This window comes from Aplidium turbinatum, chromosome 2 (assembly GCF_918807975.1).
Source record: "Aplidium turbinatum chromosome 2, kaAplTurb1.1, whole genome shotgun sequence".
In the NCBI taxonomy this organism is placed as follows: Eukaryota; Metazoa; Chordata; class Ascidiacea; order Aplousobranchia; family Polyclinidae; genus Aplidium; species Aplidium turbinatum.
In genome coordinates this window covers 1,078,271-1,101,913 of record NC_137473.1, presented here as the reverse complement: position 1 = coordinate 1,101,913, position 23,643 = coordinate 1,078,271, and the positions used below count along the sequence as shown (strand labels likewise).

General features: G+C 39.9%; 2 protein-coding genes across 3 annotated transcripts; both read left to right on the top strand.

Moving 5' to 3' along the window:
* The first annotated feature begins 3,260 nt into the window (after positions 1-3,260).
* On the top strand, positions 3,261-6,319 carry LOC145765414 (UDP-glucose 4-epimerase-like). The gene is made up of 2 exons (XM_082577238.1): positions 3,261-3,976; positions 4,481-6,319. The coding sequence occupies exons 1-2, from the start codon at positions 3,302-3,304 to the stop codon at positions 4,883-4,885; spliced, it is 1,080 nt and encodes a 359-aa protein (XP_082433364.1). The 5' UTR covers positions 3,261-3,301; the 3' UTR covers positions 4,886-6,319.
* Positions 6,320-6,760: 441 nt separating this feature from the next.
* LOC145765405 (plasminogen-like) lies at positions 6,761-12,636 on the top strand. 2 transcript variants are annotated; one of them, XM_082577223.1, is made up of 15 exons: positions 6,761-7,138; positions 7,208-7,376; positions 7,585-7,697; positions 7,846-8,037; positions 8,229-8,352; positions 8,575-8,708; positions 9,016-9,130; positions 9,303-9,430; positions 9,614-9,731; positions 10,158-10,303; positions 10,381-10,498; positions 10,850-10,983; positions 11,420-11,537; positions 11,809-11,905; positions 12,357-12,636. In XM_082577223.1, the coding sequence occupies exons 1-15, from the start codon at positions 7,045-7,047 to the stop codon at positions 12,381-12,383; spliced, it is 1,827 nt and encodes a 608-aa protein (XP_082433349.1). In that variant the 5' UTR covers positions 6,761-7,044; the 3' UTR covers positions 12,384-12,636. The 2 variants fall into 2 exon arrangements, with proteins under 2 accessions (XP_082433349.1, XP_082433348.1); XM_082577222.1 differs by having other exon boundaries at positions 11,809-11,957.
* The last annotated feature ends 11,007 nt before the right edge of the window (positions 12,637-23,643 follow it).

The following is a 23,643-nucleotide window of genomic DNA, read 5'->3' as shown; positions in this document are numbered from 1 at the left end:
TCAATTCGAAATTAGACTTGCAAGCGAACGGACTGAAATTTAGAACAAGAAGGTTAAATTCACGACTGGGGAATGTCGCTCTTCTGACACCGGTCGCAATAAATTATATTGATTAGAGATATTTTTCAATTTCTCGAATTGTAACTTTGATTTAATAAAAATGTTTAATACTATTTAATATTTTTTGTTTTTTTGTAGGAAGTCATACCCCTAGACTAGACAGACAAAGAGCCTAAATTATTCCTTTTTAATTAGAGACTTAGAGTCTCTCAATATTCTTTTAAATTATCCTTTTTACTTTCCTTTTATAAACAAAAAATACGACAATAAGATTAGACAAAACCCTACGCTGGGGACATTAGAATAAGAAAATCCCTACATACAGTTGCAAATTAAAAATTAAAAGTCGCTGGTTCGACATTCGAATTGTGCGCTTGAGCAACGCACGTTAAGGACTGCTCTCCATTCAGTGGCACCTAATGGATGTAATAATTCCCCGGCAACAACATTTCAACAATCGGAAACTTCACTTTGTCAATCTCGGTAACCGGGCCTGTGTCAAAAGGCTCTATCTACCAGGAATGACTTTTCAAGGCTTTGTCAGTCTGAGGATAAAAATTGCAGCCAACCATTAGCCTAATGTTTCCCCAGAGACATCGTGTTTCCCTTCAAACCGATCTTTGCCACGTTTGATTTTTTTTGATTTTGCATTTATTCATTTGGCAACGCTAAAATGTCATAAATAAATAAATTTATTTGAATTCAATTTTGGCTAAATTCATGTTTGTAAGACTGGAGGCTGAGATGTTGGCCTTGATAGCAATCAGAATCACTATTATAAGTTAAAATCTCGAGTATTAGTTGATAACCACAGTCATTTTGTGACTACATTTGTAATGCTGGTCTGATTAGCACCCAAATACTTAACCAGAGTTTAGCAGTTGTGTTGTAAATCTCGAGAGCATATGGCAACACTTGAACAGTCGGAGGTTTGGAAATTGGAAAACAAATGATGCTGTATGAAAGATTTGAATGATGAGGGATGGAAGGCAGCCTCCCACCATTAACATGGTTTCAAGACATATTGTACTGTACAAAATTTGTAAAATAAATAGAGTAAAAGTTTTTGTTTGATTACTCTACATTTACTAAACCGAAACAAATCGATTTTCAGTTAAACCAATCTGACTGTTACCTGGATGGTGGAGTTAAGAATGGAGTGGATTCGAAGTTTGGTTGAGCAACTTCGCATCTTAGTTGAATCAAGCAAGTCCTGTATATTCTAGTTTTGTTTGTAAAGGAAAGAAAGATGTCCCTGTGATTTTCAATCCCGCAGTAATGCTTTTAGCACCAGTGGTTCTTATCCTTTTTCCTTGTTGGCACCACTTTCAAATCACCAACCAGTTTCCATACCCCCTTCTAGAATGACTCAAAAGTGATGTTGTTTGTTTGCTTGTGTAAATAACAAAACCATTGTGTTTCTTTAATCCCTATTTGTATAACTAACAATGCAATAACACAAAATGATGTTTTCCTCATACGAGGATCTGACAATTGGATTGTTTTTTTCTTGATGTTTTGTGCATCCATCTATCTGTACGATTTAACCCACTGCGATGTCATCCATACAGCTTGTTGATTGCCCAATCATGTCACCAAGATAGCAAACGGCAGGTATGATACGATGTCAAATTCTGCATCATCCCTTGGCTCCAAAACTACCTCTATTTGATTTGAAGAATGCAAAATACTTTCTCGGTAGCAGTGGTTAGGCAATAATTTGTGACGGTTTGCTGTTGATGATGGCATGAAATCGTTGTGTGTAGGTGCTGAGTGCTATGTCAAGAACCCCTGGCTTATAGACCAAAAATGTGTTATTGAAAATATTTACGTGAAAAGTGAAAATATTTTGCAGAGTTGAGCTACCGGTAGGCCTGTTCATAAATAGATTTTTTTTAGAGTGAAGCTGGAGTTTCAAAAATCTCACTTCGTTCAACACTGCTGGATGGTTGCTCGAGAACGACAACTCTACAGCAGCCAGCAATGAAACATAAGATTGAATTGAAATGCAATTCATCGGTCTTGATTGTTTGTTTACGTGTGAACACTTGATTGAAGAAACAATCAATCAAACAGCCTAAGAAACAATAACATTATGTGGCAGCAAGCAGAGCATTTTGAAAACCAAAATGCCAACTGTGATAACAGGATTACTTGATGGTCTGGTGTTCTTTAAAAAGACTGATGACAACCACTGTGCATTTCATTATTTTGTGGATTGAACTGTTAGAAACAACACAGCACAGTATCTCTATTCACTCAGTCAATTTTGGTTTAATGTAATTACTAACTTATTGTAGTTTGGGAAACTAGCTGATCGTATGCGCTACATTTTTCATTGTTAACAAGTAGTTTTGGTGGCTGGATAAATTAACAAGACTGATTTCTAAAGAAGGAATTTTGTCAACATTTATGTTCAGCGTTTTAGTTTTGCCATTTTTGCTTTGTAATAGTCCAGAGCTTGTGGTGCATTCGCAACTTTATAATACATTTGATATCACTTAGTGCCAATTAAGTACCGATAGCACTGGGCAACATTTTCCAACTTATTTTTTATTCCTTGCTCGTTTCATGTTTACTTAGACTAATGTGGCCATGCTGAATCCAAATCTGGTGTTAGATTTTTTCTAACACATCACATTTTTGAGATATGATAATAAAAATACCTTATTTTTGTCAAAAGTGGAAGATTTGGCGTATATACCATTTACCACCAACCTATGCAGTGCCATAGTGAAAGGTTAGTGTTAGACAGGCCAAAATAGCTTAAATAAGGTTACTGGACAAGCATTGCCATAAGCCTTGTTAAATCTTTGTTATTTCATGCAAAACATTGACAGGGGGGGGGGGGGGTCAATTATACTTTTAGCGTCACTTTTAGCTTGATATTATTGTTTTGTTAATAATTTATGCACTCCATGGCCTGGATTTCTGGATGTAGCACAATATGTACCGGTATGTGTAATAAACGTAACGTCAAACCTTACACTTTTGGCAAACGTAACAATTTGCTGTTATTGTTTCTCACAAACCTGACGTGATAGGATAAATCTGAGGTCAGATTTGGAATCAGCATCCCACAGTTAGTATAAGTCATATATTTTCATTTGAGGAATAAATTTGATGTTGCCCAGTGTAGTTATCATGTTTAACAAACCTGGTTTCTGTTTATTTTTATTGCTTCTATTACAACAGTTGTCAAAATCTTGTAGGGAATATATTGATTTAAAAAAATATCATAATGGAAGATTCTACTGAAAATAAAACAGTTCTTGTAACTGGTGGAGCTGGGTTCATTGGCAGTCACACGGTTGTTGAATTGCTGGAGGAAGGAAGAAAGGTGGTCGTCATTGATAATCTTTCAAATGCTGCGTCAGGGATCAATGGCATACCTCCAGCCATCGCTCGTATCAAGGATATTGTTACCGAGAAGGAATTTAAAAATCTCACCTTCCGCAAGGGAAACTATGGAGACAAAGAAATCCTTGATTCTGTTTTTAAGGATTTTTCTATCGAAGCTGTGATACATTTTGGTGGATTCAAAGCAGTTGGTGAATCAAAGCGACTGCCATTAATGTATTATCGAAACAACGTTGCAGAAACATTATCACTAGTGAAAGCGATGGCTGAACATGATGTGAAGTCGATGATATTTAGCAGCTCAGCGACTGTTTACGCTGAACTTCCTCCTGAAAAGCTTCCATTGATAGAAGATGGCCCAGTAGGCAACTGCACTTGCCCATATGCAAATACAAAATTCTTTATCGAAAATATTCTCAAAGATGTTGTTGTTGCCGATCCAGAGTGGAAGGTGATGGCATTGCGATACTTCAACCCAGTCGGAGCTCACAAATCTGGAAAATTAGGAGAAGACCCAAAAGGGATCCCTAATAATTTGATGCCTTACATCGCCCAGGTAAGAACTAACCCCATGTCATATTGCTGTTGATAGTTGTCTGTAATAATTTAAAGCTTATGCAATGAGTCCAATCTATCATAACATTTCAGGCCTCTAAGCTTCTTTAATTTCCTGACTATCAAGCATGGCCTACCAGAGCTTTATCCCAGGGACCAAATGGTTGCGCCTGGCAGCCAAAATAACAAATCCGTTAAAAAATCATGTTTTCAAAAAAACGTTGTTTGATGTTGTGTTTTTGCGTTCACTCAGGTAAGAACAACCCAAACAAAATCCTGAAATATATTTGTAGTTTTATTTAAATGCAGTGCTTCTCAAGTGGATGTAAACTGTAGAAGTAGAGCTAGTCTAGTTTTTGTAGGTTGATGATCAGACTTTTTGCAGCCGACGTTGCACTCTTGACTGTTCTGCTTTATTTTTGCAATTTTGTCGATCATTGTTTTTGGTAAGTACTTGAATTATGAGTTTCATCCGATCGCTTTAATATTCCACTTTTGTTTATAGGTGGCAGTTGGTAGGCGTCCACATCTAAATGTCTTTGGGAGTGATTTTCCTACATCGGATGGTACTGGAGTCAGGGATTATGTCCATGTGGTGGATGTTGCGAAAGGACACACAGCTGCACTGATGTCACTCCATAAAGTGAAATCCGGATTCCGCCCTTATAACCTCGGATCAGGGAAGGGAACATCAGTTCTTGAAATGGTGGAAGCTTTCAAGAAAGCATCCGGGGTCCCCATCGCGGTCGAGATGCAAGATCGACGTCCCGGGGACATTGCGATATTTTATTGCAATCCAGAGCGAGCTTGGAAAGAACTTGGCTGGAAAACTGAGCGATCCATCCATGAAATGTGTGAAGATCTGTGGCACTTCCAGAAATTAAACCCAAGTGGTTATTCTGATTCCTGAGTTCCTTTTAACTTGCTTCCTCATGGTCCTTGTAATCATCACCACGTTCAAATTGAATGAGTTGTTGGCGCGTAATTCTTGCTTCAGCTCACCACTTCCACAGGCTGTCTATTCAAATGGTTTATATTCGTTTTAATTTGTTTTCAGTGGGAGCTTATATGAAAAGGTGATGGCGCTTTCTCCATTTCACTTTAAATGTTACACAAGGTTCTAACATCTCCTTTCATTACGGTAGAAAGTTTTCAATTGGAAACGTGAAAGCTTTTTTTGCAATAGATCGATCATGTCTGATCAGTTGCGACCTCCGAATGGGAGGACAAAGCGGAAGAGTTGCCTAAAGTGACGTCACACAACCACGTCGCATCAAAGCCACTTTCGTTTGAAGCATGACGCGTTGCCCTCGGGCGCCACCTGTTGTGATGTTTGGCAAATTTAGATCCACCGCAGATCCTTCTGTCACTCTGTTCGTATTTATTGATACCAGTACTTAAATTGTGATAAATGTTTTGTTTTCGTTGATTTTTTGACGGAGGTCTGCTTGCGGGATTAGCCTCTTGTGTGAAATTGCCGAGACACAAAGTATTGGCTCAGCATTTTTCAGGTTGTTCAAACTTTTTGTGTACCTTATCTCAGTTTCTGTCACTTGGTTGTTTTGTTTGTTTGTCGTATCCACTCCAGGCTTACACCCGGTGGTTGAAGATTTAGATTAAGTGGACGGGAAGGCAAAGAAGCCAATCTTCGTGTCCACCTTCAGGCATGCCTTTAAGTGTCCTGCCAAAGACACAACCGCATGCTCTTGAGGGGTGTCGAACCGGCGCCCTATCGAACGTCGTTCCAGGAACGTCGTTCCAGGGCTCTCACCACTCGGCAATGCAGCCGACATGTCACTTGGTTGGTATGTCGCATTGGTGACGTCACTTGGTTGATATGTCGCATTGGTGACGTCACATACGTTTCGATTTGAAAAAGTGTCTGAACCACTCAGTGAATATTTGTGAAAGCAATATTTGTTTTTAGAAATAAATTATAATTATTATTTATGAAAGTTTCCCACCGTACCAAGTTTGCATTGATCCTTGTTGCTATATTCTTGTAGAGTTTATATCTGTATCTAATCCTGTATCTTCCTGCTGGTATTCGAACCAGCATGCACTGCATTGCCGTTACATTCTCGACAAGGAGTTCCCGCACCCTGACTTAATTATTAATTTGTAGTACTGTATTTATTAGGTAATCTCACGTTTTAATATTTATAGCTGTAGCGCCGCCACGTATTTGTTAATGCACGAAACACAGCTAGATGTCGCTTTCATGGACTCCGCTGTGTATTGTGCAACCTGCGTTGTAGTTACGCCTGGGAATAAACGCATATGTGAAACTTTTCAAATATGAATCTTCTTAGGATTCCAAACAGAGTGTCAAGGTCTTTAAACGTGTAGCAACTGTGTTTACTTTCATTGGCTGAGCAATCTACATCGATCGTTCTTTTGTTATGTTGGTTAAAGATATTCTATATGTATCTTTGACCTCACAACCCAAAAGTCGTGGTGTTTGTTTTCAAACGAAACAAGCAGATATGAAAACCTTCTGTCGCAGCGTGACAGCCTCCAGAGGGCAGCAGTGAAACATTCGCACTGACGTCATCGTGTTGCTTTGCGATGATTAACAGGCGTGACGTGCCATTCATTTCCGCTTAGAATCTCGCAACCTTTGCAGGTCTACAGCAGTTAGCCGCTTCTATGTAAGGGTTAGACACAAGATAGTTTTTTTGCATAAAATTCTTTCATAGTTTTGTGGTCATAATTGGTGCGCTCTTCCAGGTTCCGCTTTGTATCGAAGCGTCGTGACGCCATAGTAGGCTAGTTTATGACGCTTTGCAGATGACAAAGACAGCGAAGTTCAGAGAGGCGACCGTCGTTGCAAACACGTCGCATGACTGTACACTACAGCGATAGACAGACGTATACCTCCCTTTGATGATACGCCGATTGTAGTACTGATGACGTTTCGTTTGACGTATGTTATATTCAACGAGGTTACCAAAGTCAGACCAACTCATATTTGCGTCAAAATTTTCTCTACTTTGGGAAGGATTCCTTAAGAAAGTGACAGAGTAAATTTTCAGCTGGAAAGCCATTTCAACTTTCATCGTCGGTCATATGTGTCTCGTCCCAGGAAGCGATTGTGCCATGGAATTGTTCATCGTTAGTTGCATCACACTCATGCTTTTCATTGCTAATGGCAACGCACTAGGTAAGCTTTGTCCAGATTTCCATTCTGGATTCCATGAAGCATCTTGGCAACAGGCATGGTTTGTTTCAGATGATGCTGTTGCAGCAAACACAGCGTTTCCACTAGATGGCACACAAGACCTTGAAGGAAGTTCATCGTTAGAGGGCGCTACATGCCCGAACAAGAGTTGCCCGAAGCCCCATCTTCAATCCGGGGAGGTGGAATGCACTAACCATGGAATGGTCGGCAGCATATGCAGGTAGATACGGAAACTCCTATGACCCCATGTTGGATCATCACACGTCAATGACGTCATTACCCATTAAAAGGGGAGAATCTCTCACGAACATGTTACGATATATGAGTTAAAGCGATTCTAGCTGCAAAAAAACGATCAATTACTCGATAAAGATTGCCCATTTTTTACCACTTGCTGTCTTATCATCTCGGTCTATATTCTGTTGTAGGTTCGCTTGTCCTCGCCACCATGTTCTTGTCGGAAGTGACGTGGTGGAGTGCGTTGCTAATAGCGACCATTGTGACGATGCAATCTGGGTCCCGGATGTTCCCTTTTGTCGACGTAAGTTAACCAGTTGTCATGACAATTGGCATTGATTAATGTCAATAAACAATTGTGTGTTGGTTCCCGAGCTCAAGATTCATTCACGCAAGTTCTTTGTGTTTATCACGCCAATGACAACATCTTTATATTCATCCGACTTCTTCAGCTCTCTTCTGCCCCGATCTTCCAAACATTTCTCACGGTCGGCTGACTTGCACCAGAGGTTCCAAGCTCGGTTCTTACTGCGCCTACCAATGTGACGGAGGCGCAGTCATGGATCCTCCGGAGCATGATGGACGGTTTTGCTACAAGAACGCGACTTGGATCGGAGAGAAGGAGCCGATATGTTTCCTCCCCAGTAAGTAAAAAGGTGGCAAGTGTCAACACCACCCTAGTTGAGGAACAGCTCAAAACTATGGAGGGGGAGTGCTGGATATTCAAATGTATCAAATATTCGGAAAATAAGCCTGACATAAACCTGGAAAGCATGTGGTAGGCTACCAAATCGTCAGTGGGCCAAAAAACTTATCAGTTACGTTTCTTTCACAGGCCAGAGTGAATGTCTGATGTCATCAGCAGACAAGGGGCCACAGTATCGCGGCCACATCACGAAAACTGCAAGTGGGTTGCCATGCCAACGGTGGGATTCCCAGTTTCCTCACGAGCACTCCAGGTGGGACTTCAATTTCGCGTTAGATTCATTTGCATTGTTTGTTATGAATTGAAATTAATTTCCTGTGAAAAATTCACTGCCGATTTCTTGCGCTGGTTATCAAATCATTTGCATGACGAAGACTGACGTAGAAATATCCAAACTGATAACAAGAAGCAAATGAAACCGTAGCTAATGCTTGATATATCACGAATATCAAGTGTGTTTAGTTTGAATTTACAGAACACCTTCTCGATACCCGGGTTTCAATTTAGAGGGAAACTACTGCAGGAACCCCGATGACGAAATAGGACCCTGGTGCTACACCACAGACCCAAACATCAGGTTTGACTTCTGCAACGTCCCAGTTTGCCCAGGTGGGTATTGCTAGCTTGGTTGACAAACGCATGACGTGGTTGACGCGATGGTTTTTATTATGGAAGTTTTCCATTATGAACCAGACTGTTTGTAACTCACGACATAGATGCTTATGATATTTGAGTACCACTTTGTTGTCAAGCACAGTGGAAGAGAATCTACACAAACCTGTTGATCACTCAAATGAAGGAAGTTGTTGAAGGTTGTTCGACCTGCACGAACAGATGTTGGGATCAGGATGAGATGTTGCGATGAGGATCAGATCTTGGCATGATGAGACATTCTAATCAATCGTTTTGTTTACAGATCAGTGTCTGGCTCCACAAGGCTCCTTCCTCCGGTACGAGGGGAGGGTGAGCAGGACGAGAAGTAATTTGGCTTGTCAAAAGTGGTCCGACCAGTTTCCACATCAACATCACTAGTGAGTTCAAAGGTCACTCGATAAGTTTAAAGGTCACTCGATAAATTCAAAGGTTACTCGATAAGTTCAAAGGTTACTCGATAAGTAGGATACTTGATACATTGAAAAGTTCCTGGTCTCACTTGTTACTTCTCTGCGCGTTTCATCGAAAGATCATTCTCGACTATTCCAGTTCTCCTGATGAGTTTCCAGACTTGATCAGCAATTTTTGCCGCAACCCGAACAACAACTTGTTTCCATGGTGCTATACAACTGATCCTGACGTCGTTTGGGAATACTGCGAGATTCCCGCCTGTCCAGGTGATGGATACAGATAGCGTATAAGTACAGATAGCGTATAAGTCCTGCTCATAAATCTACTGCTTTGTAAGTTACACACCGCTCGATTTTAGCGAAAAAATATCTTTAAACAATGTGAATTGTGAATGTGATTCGAAAAGAGTTCGCATCGATTGGAAAGATAAAGCAACAACTTTGTTCCAGTGTTGTGCCTGGCTTCCCAGTTCGACACGGGGTTGCATTACAGGGGGAACCACGCGGTCACTCAGGGGGGGATTCCGTGCCAAGCTTGGGAGAGTCAGACCCCCCATAAACACAGCAGGTGAGTTTGGTAACGGAGCTGTTGTGATTCATTACAAGCAAAGCGATGCTGGTGTGTAGAAATAGACTTCAAGCTAGTCGGGGTTTTCGGTTCGACTCTATAGATGTTTTTGTTCTTTTACGTATCGAGCTGGAATCAACTGCTGTGTTTGAGAGGGAAACTTGATACACTGTCTGATATACGTCATCATGATATGGTTCATTGACAGCATGACATCACATCACGATGAAGTCATCATTTACAAATGATGGATGGCGAAATCTTTGACAACAGTACAAGCTCATATTCTCTTTTATTAGGCTATGTGATTTTGTGTCTCAAGGCAATTTGGGCAAGTTAACGTCCCGCAGCTGTGCCTTCTTAACACATTGTGACGTCACGTTTTTCGACAATTACGCCGCTTTTATTGCGTCATCATTTTGTCAGGATTCCAGAAAACTTTCCAAGTTACGGGCTTGTAGCGAATTACTGCAGGAATCCCGACAACGAGGCCAGGATATGGTGCTACACTACTGACCCGGATGTGAGGTGGGACTATTGTGACGTCCCTATATGTTCGAACGACATCTCAGGTTTGTGATTGGAAGATATGAGGAACAATGAACTATCGAACATGATCGATTTACCAACATCATGCTGTCGGTTTCAGATCAATGCCTAGCCGCGGTCTACAAGCGCGGAATCTACTACCGGGGGAGTCATGCGACCACAATCAGTGGGACCCCCTGCCAATCCTGGGGAGCACAAACACCCCATGAACACAACTTGTAAGTGTCATGTGTAAACAGTACTTTACTTTGATGCCACATTAAAGTTACGATGAACAGTGGGCTGAGGCTTTTATTTGAGAATGGGCCCTCACTATTACATAGGAGGTGGATTCCGAGGCATAACCTGTTCAACAATTAGCCTTTGTTGAATGACTAAGATGCCGTTGTCCAAGCGCCAGCGAAAACCTTTGAATGTTGAAGTGCTCGGTTGGGAGTAGATGCTTTTATATTTCACAATGATCGTTGCATCACTTGTGACCAATTTTGATTGAAACTTAACCGAGCAAAGCAAGAATCGAACTAGGGGCCTGTGGTTTAGCCTTCTAACCAGCTCAATATAATTTCAAGCTCACCAGAGAACAACCCCAACACAGGTCTGGAGAGCAACTACTGCCGCAACCCTGACAATCGTCCCGCTATCTGGTGCCACACAACAAACCCGGAAGTGCCGTGGGAATATTGCGCACTGACTATGTGCGCAGGTAACACTCGTTTCTGTCTTGCAATGAATTAAAGACTTTTGTGCAGAAACAAGATTTACTTTTCAACTTTCACACTTTCTAAGATGGAGAGATGCTGAAACCTTTGCCAAACTCCTGAACTTGTCCATCTCTGTTCATCAACGTTTGCTTCCAAGTCAGCTTTAAATTAATTGTAAACCAGTGACATGTTTTCATTTCAGTTTATTTAAATTGTTAATTATTCATGACAGTAATTTTGCTTTTTTAATGGAACATTAATTGCGAACGAATTTTTTACAACGTTTTTTTTTTGGGGATTTTTGAATTGTATGCTTGTTATTTGTGCTGATGAGTACTGATGAGTCTGCCTTCAAAATGGACGGTGAAAAATCTATAAATAAATTGTAATGGTTACCAATGGTTACCAAACCTGACTGTTTTTGTTTCCTGATTTTAGTTGATTGTCTTGAATCTCGGAACGACTCTGGAATACACTACAGGGGTGACCTTTCCGTCACTCGGAGGGGGATTCCCTGTCAACCATGGGAGAGCCAAAGTCCTCACGAACATAATCGGTGAGATCTTGATGAAAAACAAACATGGCGGATATTTTGAATTTACATTTGTCAAAGTTTTATTTTGGTTTTAAATTGATAAAGTTGTCATTAAAAAATCAAACTTTATTAGCGAAAAGCTCAAATTGTTTGTAACAATCGCTTTTCATCGTCTGTGTCCTCATCTGCTGCCATGTGGTATCGAACCCGCTGCTCCGATGTCGTCAATTTGGCTCTGACGCAAATTACGTCACTATTGTTTTGACCAATAGCGTTCTTGCTAATCTTTCAGCACACCTGGGAACCACCCGGTCTCCGGCCTGGAAGGGAATCATTGCCGCAACCCAGACGATTCTGCTGGTGTCTGGTGCTTCACTGCAGACCCTGGGGTGAGATGGGATTACTGCAACCCACCTCTCTGCACCGGGGATTCCCCAGATAGTACGATTTACCTTTAAAAAAATTGTTTCTTTTTTCTTCATTGCACCTCCATTCATGGATTGCGCCCATCTCATTGAATCTCGCACCTCCATTAGACCCTCGCCACATTGTGGGTCATCATGTTGGTGGGTTGAGCCGGGTTATTTAGTTCAAATTATAACCCTGCATCAAAAGCCTCTACAAGTATGCGAAACTACTAGGAATAACCAATCAAGGCTTTGTCAATTGTCAGTCCGAGGATAAAAACCAACCAAGTCTTAATTCAATTATGATTAGTTTAGTTTTACTAATTTCATGGTTTAGATTAATTATGATTCGTGGTCACTGAATCTAAGAAAAGTTTGCACGACCAAACCAAAATGTAACTTTCATTTTCATAAAATAAAGTTTTATTTGTAGATGCAAAGTAATCGAATGAAGAAATGACATCATCTTGACGTGTGCTCTTGGTGTGACGTTGATTGTACGTAATTGTTGCGTCAACTTGCCTGCTGCTGGATTATCTTGGATCGCATTATCAGAACTTACACATATTACACGAACAAACAGCACTTTTATGGCTTTCAAGTATTAATTCTGCAACAAGATAAAACTGGCCTCATGAGCTTTTGTAGAAACATAAAAACTCAATGCTTGGCGTTGTTGTTTCATGTTCGCTCAAAATATATTCGAGGTTTGCGAGAGAGATGACCACTTTTTTGTGTGAAGGGCCTGTTACTTGTTACCACGACTTGGCAAGACAATATTTCATTGTATGTTAATCTGTCCGCCCCGACAGCTCAGGTAGTAAGTTATGCGCAAGACTTCATGAAAGAAGAAGCTTCAAGATCAAACGGCGCTGGTTCGACTCTCGGGGTGTGCGCTTGTGCAACGCACGTTAAGATCTAATCAATGGCATAATTCCCTGCAACAAGACTTCAACAATCGGAAACTTCACTCTGTCAATTTCGATGACCGGGCCGCGTCAGTAATTCAAAGCCTCTACAAGTATGCAAGACTACCAGGATTAAGCTCTGCAAGAAGCTTTCCCAGTCCGAGGATAAAGATTCAATCAATCATTGTAGTTAAATTTGTTGTTAGTTTCGCTTCATCACCGCAACGGGTTGTCTATATTCAAGAGTTGCAATGCTTAACATTTCTTGGCCTTCTCAGAACGACAGGGATTCCAGTTGTGGTGTTGTGGAAAGTTCAATTGATATCAACCCTGAGCAGGCAAACTGATAAGTGCATTAGCATTGTGACGTAACAGTGAGAGATTCACGTGACAACCAATCGATGGCTGTCTTCTTGATTTTATTAGGTCGTTGTGTTGCCATGACAACTTCGTAAATTAATACTAAGTAAATCTTGACGTCATAGAACAGGCGGTTAAGTGATAAGCCAAGTTGTTGCAAACGCGTCGTTTGTGAGGTCATCAATAATGCATCCCGCGCCAAGGTGAGATTGAGGATGATAATGACGACTGCTGGAGCAAATTCTTGGGGTGATTTCTTTAAACTGTGCTAAACCTGGTTTGAAAGCATTTTGATAAACTTTATACAACGTCGCTGTAACGTTATTTTGTGTAGTTTTGAAGCTTTGTGCACTGTGGGCTTGTGACCTTGACAAATGGAAGATAAACTGCGCGCTGGAACAGACGTTGATACAAGAACCGTGGATCGATTCTGGCCTCGGCACTAACGAGAGTAGGGTGGCCAGTTCCTTTCTCTCGCAGCCTTTCCTGCAGCAACTACGCCCACCCAATTTATTGCACCCAAGTGAGCGGTGTTTTCGACAACCAGCTAAAGCCGGGAGTCGAACCAGGTTTGCATGATTGGAAAGCCAGCGCCATTCCACCGCCATGGTTACTGTGTAGGCTTTCCAATCATGCAAACCTGGTTCGTAAAAATAAGGAAAAAGTACAATAAGCGCGGAAAAATAAAAACAACAAAAGGAAAGACAAAATTATCCCTCAACGATATAGTTGAGGTAATGATCAAATCAATATAATTCATCTTTGAAAAATCGTTTTCCAAATTCGCGAAAATCAAGAAATTTCAGCGGAGTTTGGCACATGTTTTCATTTTTGTCTGTTAAGAGTCTTTTTTGTGTCGTGCTTATCTTATGATTATTGCAAAATTCCATGTGGCCAGTGGAGTGTTACCAAAAATGGCCTAAATTAGAAAAAGGAGAAATGGCGAAGATTTATCACGAATGCGTTTATTAAATAATGGATGAAATTTAGAAAGGTGTAGGCCAAAAATTGCCTGTGGCTAAATTTTCATGTCAAGTTAATTATTTGGGCTTTTGGAGTGCCCCCCAATCAAATGAGTCACGCTAAGCTACTGCTTCAGCCCCGTGTAGTTGCATTGCAACCAGGGTCGGATTTAGCTGATGGGAGGCCCGGGGCACTTTTAGATCGGGGGGCCCCGTACAAAAAACACCTCTGCGTCTACAGTAGCATCAATCCAGCACTTTATAGAAACTTCAAGCTTGAAAGCTGAAAGAAAAGAAAAATAATAATACAGAGTCACATTTTTTCTACGTCGGGGGGCCCTTCAAAAGTAGGGCCCGAGGCACCTGCACCCCCTAAATCCGGGCCTGATTGCAACAATTCCAGAAATCCTTCAAATCAACCTTTACCCTACGCGCGCTGTCTGGCACCTGATGTAGTGAGCGTCATCGTTAACATTTCCATTCCTTAAGTGAAATTGATAGAAGCGAAGTCCTTGTTTGGCCATGAAAGGAATTTGTGACGTAGCAATGAGTGTCGTGGTCGTTACGTCACCAAAGATTGTGACGTTCTTTCACGCTTGAATTGCTTTTTCACTATATCGGACTGAGAAAGCTCTTCATGATGCTTGACCTGAACTGACTTGAAGACGAAGTTGCAGCGGTATGTTAATGAAACGATCATGCGAGGGAAGCATTTATTGACATTATCTATCACAGCGGAGATGACAGAGAGTAAACAATGGCTTCCAGTCACTTGCGGTCATAAGGATGATTGCAATTATGACATAAGGATGAAATAGACAATTGCTTTCTCAGGGAAGGAAATTGTGCCATTTTTCTCTCAAAGAAGCTATTGTTTGAAAAATTAGCTTATTTTGAAAAATTGCATTCCCAAACTTCATCAGTTAATAAACTTTGGTTTGTTTCTTATAAAAATATAATACATCGCAAACTAACAATGATACCTAGCCAGGCATTATAAAGATGCTATCGCTTACTCTATGACGTCACAGTAACAAGTTTCATTCAAACGTTGAACAAACGTAGATTTGTGTTTCCTTCAAAACTATCGATTGTAGGAGTTTAGTAAGAAAAAAAAAACCGGGAACGCGTTTTTTTAATTTTATTAAACGTGACCACGTGACCTCTCCCGATGTTTATAGCATCCAGGTAGATGCACAAGTAACCTGCTTCAAACGTTTCAAGTTGAGTTAATCTGCCAAGAATATTTAGTTTCGAGTTGAAAGTGAAAGCAACTTTTGTTTTTTGCTATTCAGTATAAATAATTAAAACCAGTCAGAATAGTTGTTTTCTCGTGAAACACAGAGATGTCATGCACTCGTAAACAATGGAATAGTGACTCAAAAACAATGGGATAATGAGGATAGGCAGGAAATTATTCAGGTGAGATGTGGGCTCATGCGAGCTCGCGTCGTCATAAAGATGTTAGCGATTCTAATTGTGTCTAGAATTTTTGCGACTTGTATTTTTGCGACTTTTTGCGACTTGTAAAAGTATTCCATAGAATGATGAGGAAAGGTTGAAAGGGTGTGGGAAAGTATTCCATAGAATGATGAGGAAAGGTTAAGCTGATCCATTAATGAACATAACTGACTGCGCAGGAGCTGACTGCGCAGATGTAAACTGATCACGTGTTTCATTGCAGATCAGTTTGTTATTGTTGAATATTAAAATATGGTGACGTCAGCTTCAGACAACCAATCAGAAACAAGTAAGTCATCAAATTGTTTCACAAAATGTAGAGCCTATATTACGGCAGCGACACTCCTGAACTCTCGATTTTAACTTTGTTTTAACGTCCGCGTTTTGTCGCTTCTACCTTTTTCTCAACCTTTACTATGTTGATGTGTATTGTTTTCGGTGTGAGGGTGAGAAATAAAACTGAAAATATTGACAAAGTTATGTTCTGCTGAAGATCTTGCCATCCCAAAATGCTTCATGAATCATTGATGAACTCACTTAATTATGACGCCATAGATCACAAGCCATTACGATGGCCGGGCAGTTTTCGCCTCATAGTTCTGATGGGTATGGCTTTCATTCCAGGCCAGGTTGTAACCAAAGACTTTAAAAGTGACACAAAACAAAATGTCAAGGCCTTTGAGAATAAGCTCAGTGGCCGGGTGGTTGCCTCCTTCTGCTCGAGCGCTGGTAGTTCTGAGTTCGATTCCAAGTCAGGTTATATCAAAAACATTAAGATTCTTTCAAAGTAGCCTAGTGTTTGTTTCTTGCGTAAGGCAAGCCGCATCAGTCGGATAATAAAGTGCGCACGTCAAAAACAAACTCTCACGAACCTGAGTAACAGCACGACGTTTAACATGATAAAAAAAAATAATAACAAACAAATTCTCCATCCCGTATTTTCTTGAATAGAAACCGCGGCTACTATTTTTTATTTTTTGAACGTTTCGTGCGGCTTCTATATTTTTTTATATGAATGTTTTTGTCTTTTAATTGGTGCTTAATGGGCATTCGAGTTTATCTACCAATATTAGGCTACCAGTAACAAGAAAACGGAAACAGTAAGTCAGCTGCAACTTTAATGCCTGTTTTTGGATAATAAATAAGCGTAGGCTATACTATTGCACTTTTATCTGTTCGTTGTTCTTAAAAAAAATATTATTGAATACTGGAAAGTATTCAATATAGTCTTTATGTAAATTTTGTGTGATTGTGAGTTACTTTTGTGCTTTTGTCATATATAATTCTAAAGCGCAGCGACAACTTTTTGTTCAGTGACAAACCAAAATGCGCTATGATAAAAATAATCATAATAAATATATAATGATAAATAATAATAAATGTGATAATAATAAAATAAGTGTTTTTGGCCAAATAATAAACAACGCATACAAAACACAAAGCACATTTCTTTTGTGTTGTCAGTTTTATTGTTTTGCAAAAAGCCGATCAGTGTAATATAATATCAATGTTTGAAGTTGTCTGATCTATGATGTAATAATGTCAGTCTGGGCTTTTATCAGGCCATTTACGCAGTGAGCATGAGCGTTCACTTGCTGACATGGTTGGTTGAGTTGTCATCCCCCATCAGTAAAGGAGGCCAATTGTGTTAGTTCGTTTTGTGCTTATGAGGTTTGCAATGAACCCTAATTGTCCGGTAGCCGTGTCAAAGCCTGGGACAACTTTTGTTGGGACCGTGATTAAGTCTCCACCAGAAGGGATTTTGTTATTCCTGAAATTCTGCCACTCCGTTATAATATTAATTGAGAATAAGTCGGTTTTGTAGAAGGGGTGTCTAATAATGGTATAGGCTATTAAGGAAAGATTTGTCATTTTTTAAGTAAAATTAGGCGTTTTGCAGTGATTTGAGATTTATTGATCACACTTTGGCAATTTGAATTCTCAAAACTATCATTTCGAAGCGATGTAAAGTCAATTTAGCTTAAAGTTCAAAATCGAAATTACATTGATCTTCAGTCAGGCCTCCAGTTCGCGCTTTGTCAAGGCTGTGCAAGTGTGTATATAGATCGCTATGACCAGTGCAGGATTAAGGTGGATGCTATTGATGCTGCAGCATTAGGCCCATTCCTGAAATAGGCCCAGACAAAAACAGACGTGAATTTTCCGGACGCTGAACAGTTTTCCTTTGCTTAATTAACCCACAAATAATTCTTATTATGAAATTTGTAGTCCGACTTTCGCACGCCTAGGCACAGTGTTACGCCTAGGCACGTAAGATAAAGCAAGATTTTGGCATAGACTACTTATTTAAGATGAAAAATTATAACACTTTTCGAGCTGTTTCAGGGCCCTTCATTACTTCAGCCGCAGATAAGATGCACGGCTTTATTAACTCTTCCCCAATCGTGTATGCTTTTTTTGGTTTTAACTATTCGTAGAGAAACTAGATAGGATTCATGAAGAAAGGATTTTTCGGTAGTCGTCATCTTTTCATTTGCTTTTTTTAATCGTTCATATCAGAGAATATTCGTCCAAAATATTCAAGTGGCTTGCCTTCAAGATTGTTGTGCTTTGAATGAAAGTGACGAACAACTTTAGAAGGTTTCATAACGTCATTTGGCAGAATTTGGGAGCACACCAAACATTAGGGCCGTGACGATTGTTCACTACCCGGAACTATTGTAAAACCAAGCTCCAAGTATTTTTATTGTATTGCCTGACAAATTCCCCTTTTCGTTTCTTACTTCCCTCTGTGACACTCAACTTATCTGCATATGCCCTTTTCGTAGTTTACATTTGCACCTACTGATACTTGGTTCATTTCCATTTTGAGAATTATTTGTTTCAGAAGTCTTAGTTTTTTCCTTCTTGTTAAAATACACTTGTTGGTTCGTTGATTCCATATTAATCCTTCTGTAGTTTAACAGGACAAGCTATTGCAGCATCTGAAAAGTGAAGAATGACCTTGTATTACAAAACTTTTTGAAAGCTAGACGCAGTTTATGACGAAACAATCATAAACGGCACAAAATCTAGGTCATCGGAAGGTTAACATTTGGATTTCTTTCGGAGCTAACGTCATTGAGCATAAAGCAGATCGAGAATAAAGCTCAAAATCTCATTTCCTCGTATCCAGATGACTTGGAAGACACGCTGGTGGCTGAGCTCATACAGTTTGCTGCATTTATGCGCACCCAGAAACCGGTGAGTGTGAACGAGTCAGCAGAGCTTACCATGTACAAGCTTTTGTCGTCGTTGAACCTTTCTCAAACATTTCCAAACGTCGAGATTACTTTGCGCATCTATCTGTGCTTGATGGTGTCTAATGCCTCCGGCGAGCGGAGCTTCTCAAAACTGGGAATAGTCAAAGGAGAGCTGCGGTCCTCGATGAGGGAGGAAAGGCTAAACATGCTGGCGCTTATGAGCATTGAACATGAGGTGCTGAGCAGCCTTGACTGCACTGACATGATCGAAGATTTCGCGCTTGCTAAGGCTCGAAAAACAGTAGTATAAGTAAGCAGCACTAGCGCAGCATTGACAATATGCCAACGTTAAGTTGATCTGGATTAGCCTTTTCTTCATTAACTCCGCTTTTCAGGCAATATTGGTATTGAATTGTGTTGGTGTTACATAGCCTGATGTTACTCTCGAGTTTTTACGATAACACGTCGTTATTATTGTTCATGTTCATTAAAATTTGGCTGACTGCGTCGAAAGCAATAAAGGCTCTTTGGTCGGTCTGATTACGCGTGTACGGTGGAGTCAGAGTGTCGAATGCATATGTACCAATGCCTAGAAAAAATAGGCCTGTTTTTGCGCTGCAGCATCAGGCCCAGTTTCGTCTTAATCCGGCCCTGGCTATGACCACAGATGCAAATGAGCGAGAAAGTGAACTTAAGAAGCGCTCGATCGCGCGCTCGGTTAAGCGCCCACCTTTGTGAACAAAGAATGGGTAACATCAAACGGCACTGGTTCGACTCTCCAAGTGCGCTCTTAAACAACGTATTCCCGGCAACAAAACTTCAACAATCGGAAACTTCACTCTGTCAATCTTGGTGACCGACCCTGCGTCAGTGGTTCAAAGCCTCCACAAGTACTCGTTTTCTTCGCTGGCAAAGTTTCGATGAATTTCATTTTAAATTTGTGACAAATCGTTTGAAGTTATTATCGCTTTAAAATTAAACTGATTATTATAAAACAATTTAATTACACAAGACGTCGTTTGGGCCTTATACTTGGCTTCATTGTTTACGAAACAATGCACAAAAATGCAGTGGAAAGTTTGTGCATTGCGGCAACATCTTCGTCACTCAAAGCATTGGAAAACTGATGCTTTATTTGCTAACAAACCACAATGCACTCGTCCAACTTTTCAACCTTTTTTTTACTTTTGCGACACCTTACGGAAAAATCTTTAAAATTTTCAGGTTCAGAAATTCAATTTTCCTCAACTTTGATTAAAGAAATTTGAGCTGATGTCTCTCAACTTCTGTTCTGGTTCATCGATGTTATTGAAGAACGAAAGTTGAGGATAATAAGTAAACAAAATTAGTTAGGTTCGAAAACTTGTACAATCTATTGATAAAACTTTCACCATTGTAAAAGCAACTTCTTCAGTATCTTATTCCAACAGAATAATTTTAGTTAATTTATTTAAATAGAACACTGAAGAAGTCGCCTTTACTTTATCAATAAATTATAAAAGCTTTCGAACCTGACTGATTTGAGTTACTTATGATGCTCAACTTTGACTTTGCATTCAAATTTGTTGATTTCACATTCTGCTTCTGTGTCTCCAAGATTGATTGGGAATGGCTTGCAACATCTTGGTAGAAGCTCCTCATTGGTGCAGACAGCACTTCATCCATACAGACAGCACTTCATCCATACAGACAGCACTTCATCCACACAGACATCACTTTATCCATGCACACAGCACTTCATCCATACAGACATCACTTTATCCATGCACACAGCACTTTATCCATACAGACAGCACTTCATCCATACAGACAGCACTTCATCTATGCAGATATCACCTCGTCTATTCAAGTAAAGTTGAATGTTTGATTTTAACATTTTTGTTTAGTTTCCGTGGCAACAAGCGGGAAAAACGTCATATCCGCTTCACAATCGAATGAGTCGTCAACGACTTCCTCAAATAAGCGACGAAAGAAAAGAAAACGGCGATTAAGCAGCGAGGTAAGCGTCATGTACGTCACAATGCAAAGGATTTGTGCCTGTCTTCTCATGTTGCAGCAAGATTGCCATTCTGCACTCATGTCAGGCTAACTTTAGGAACGTGTTTTGTCATATACTCAGCTTCAAAAACTATAATGTAAATAAATGTTGATCATTTTCCTACAGTTGAAACATTTCAACATACAATTAAGTCACAAGCATACAATTCAGGTAGGCCTACCATATTTTCATCGCTTAAAAAGAGAACACGTTTCGCCAACAAAAAAAATGCAAGTAGAATTTTAAGAAAATGAAAATTCTGTGTTTGGCATTGCGTCCTCTATTGGAGCAACAGAAACTAAATGAGTTCCTCATTTGATCAGTGGTCATCTCTAATTTCACGTCATAATTGTTCTGTTATGATTAATTAATCGCTTGTGAGGTAAAAGATTGCTTTGTTAGTCACAAAACTCTGTGAAGTCACAATAGATAATTGTTTGTTTTCTCCCGACTGCATTTATTGTTCAATCGCTGGCTCTACGTCGGAAAGCGTTGAACGAATTGATTGGAACTAATTGAGTTGTGTTCCTTTATTTGTTTAATCAGGGGAACAAGCTTTTAGGATAAAATATCGGTTTGGTTGAGCGGTTAGTTAAGTCCATTGTGACATCATCATGCACATGGTTGTTTGTGGGAATTGAAATTGTGAGGAAAGATATCGATTTCGAGCCGCGCAGGCCGCTTGTTCGAAGGCTGATCTTTCCAATTAGCTGCGAGTTTAGATCAGACTGCCACAGAAAGGAAAGTTAATGGTTTAGACTTAAAGCTGCCGATAGCTGGAAGCTGTAGTTGCTGAGCTCGATGTCCAACCGTCTACAAGTTCTACCATTGTGCGGTCATAGAAATGCGAAGTTGCCATGGTGAAGCTCAATTTATTTCAGAAGAAACGTGTTGCGTGGCAAGAAGCGAACAATTTGAAGGTTATACAAAAATAAAAGTTAATGAGCTGGTTAAGCTACATAGTTTGGAGTGCGTATGGAAGCAGCTTTCTCAGCATTTGGGCTCCAGCGGAATGCACTGTGAAATGACGCAGTGCCAAACCGAATGTTGAACTTCCGATCAAGTTATTATATCCTTAAAGAGGTAGAAGTTTTTTTCAGTATTTTATTGTTGGGCCGAATGTTAAGCGCTGAAACGTTAAGTTTTAAGGATTAACAAGGCCTAGAAATGAAACGCTGATGAGTCCAGTGCTACAACAGATTGTGTTTCAACTATTTCTTAAGAAAAATGATATAACAAGATTTTGTTAAATTATTATCTTCAAGTTTGCAATAAATTTGTAGTCTGTTTTGTTAATTGCGGTTGTTAAAAAAGTTTTACACTTTCCATAAATCCATTTGATCGAAAGGGAATATATATACCTTATGAGGGAACATATATACCTTATGAGGGAACATATATACCTTATGAGGGAACAAGGGGTTAAAGTCAGAATATCAATCACCAGAAGTAGAAGTTTAACACCTCTGGCCACCCCTGATTGACCTATACCATTCTTGGCCACCACTAAGCATTCCTGACCTCCCCTGACTCGTTGTCACGTCATGAAGGATGTGACCGTAACTACAGTTACAAATAACTTGAGCCTTAATTATGAGGTCATCCCGAGAGACCAGGCATTAAATGTGCTCCGAGCTTCCATCTTTGAAATGCGTCACTCGTGTAAACCACAAAGCCGCAAATTTGGCGACAGCAATTGTTGCTTCACTGTTAGCTAGTTCAGATCTATGCTCAATTGCAGAGATAAATTTCTTGCATTCGCTCCATATCGCGTTGTTTAAGATTTGCTTGATGGCTTGGACGAAATTGGTTAACCTTCTTCCCTAATGGAATCAACAAATCGATTTGCTGGCAATGTCGCGACCTAATCTAAGCAGTGCTTAGATGTATATGATATCACAATGCTAAGCAAAGAAATTGATTGGTTGAATCGCAAACTATAAATCCAAATTCACAAAACCGAACAAAATTCAAACAATTCCCCTAATCCACTATCTTCAGGAAAATATACGAAATAATGTTTTCTAATTTAATCTCTAAATGATACATTAGTACTAGAATTCTTCTTCTGATAATCCACAAGTTGGCGCACTCTTCCACGACAGAGTAGTTTAGAGCTTCTTGTTTCCTAGCAACCCTTCATGATTGTTCACGTAAAATTAATGTTACGCCATTCTCATCATTTAAGTTTTAGGTGTTCGAAATTTTATGGCTAGATGCCCTTCCTGGTGATAAGCATGTTACTGGAAATGGTAGACACTCCTCCAGCTAAAGACTGCTTGGAGCGTGTTTTCTGGGATGAGGAGACTAGTGAACGGGGAACAGAGAGAGGCTATGAACTTACACATCACCTGTTGAAAGGTGCCACCCCTTCAGAACCCTTGAGCCTCTTTTTGAAATACCACTGACCACAATCATATCTGACCACAATTTGCTGATCACTGATTTTTAACTTTTCCATCAAAACTCTTAAACTTCATTGACAATTCAGAAGTAGACGACGCATTCCTCCGCAACATACCTGAACGCTGGAAGGCCCGACTTGCTGTGTTGAGTGATAAAGAATAGATGTAGTTAAGTTGTATGTATATTATTCCTGAAGAGGACATCTTGTGATGTCGAAAACGTTCGATACTTAATTTGTTGCGTAGTTTTGTGTTTCTATATGTAATAAACTTGAAGATGTTAAACTTGATCACGTTACTCGGCTTCGTATACCTATGGTTCAACAAGACAAACGCTCTACCGAAGCTCTATGATAAAGAATAACTTTCATTCTCGCTTTCAT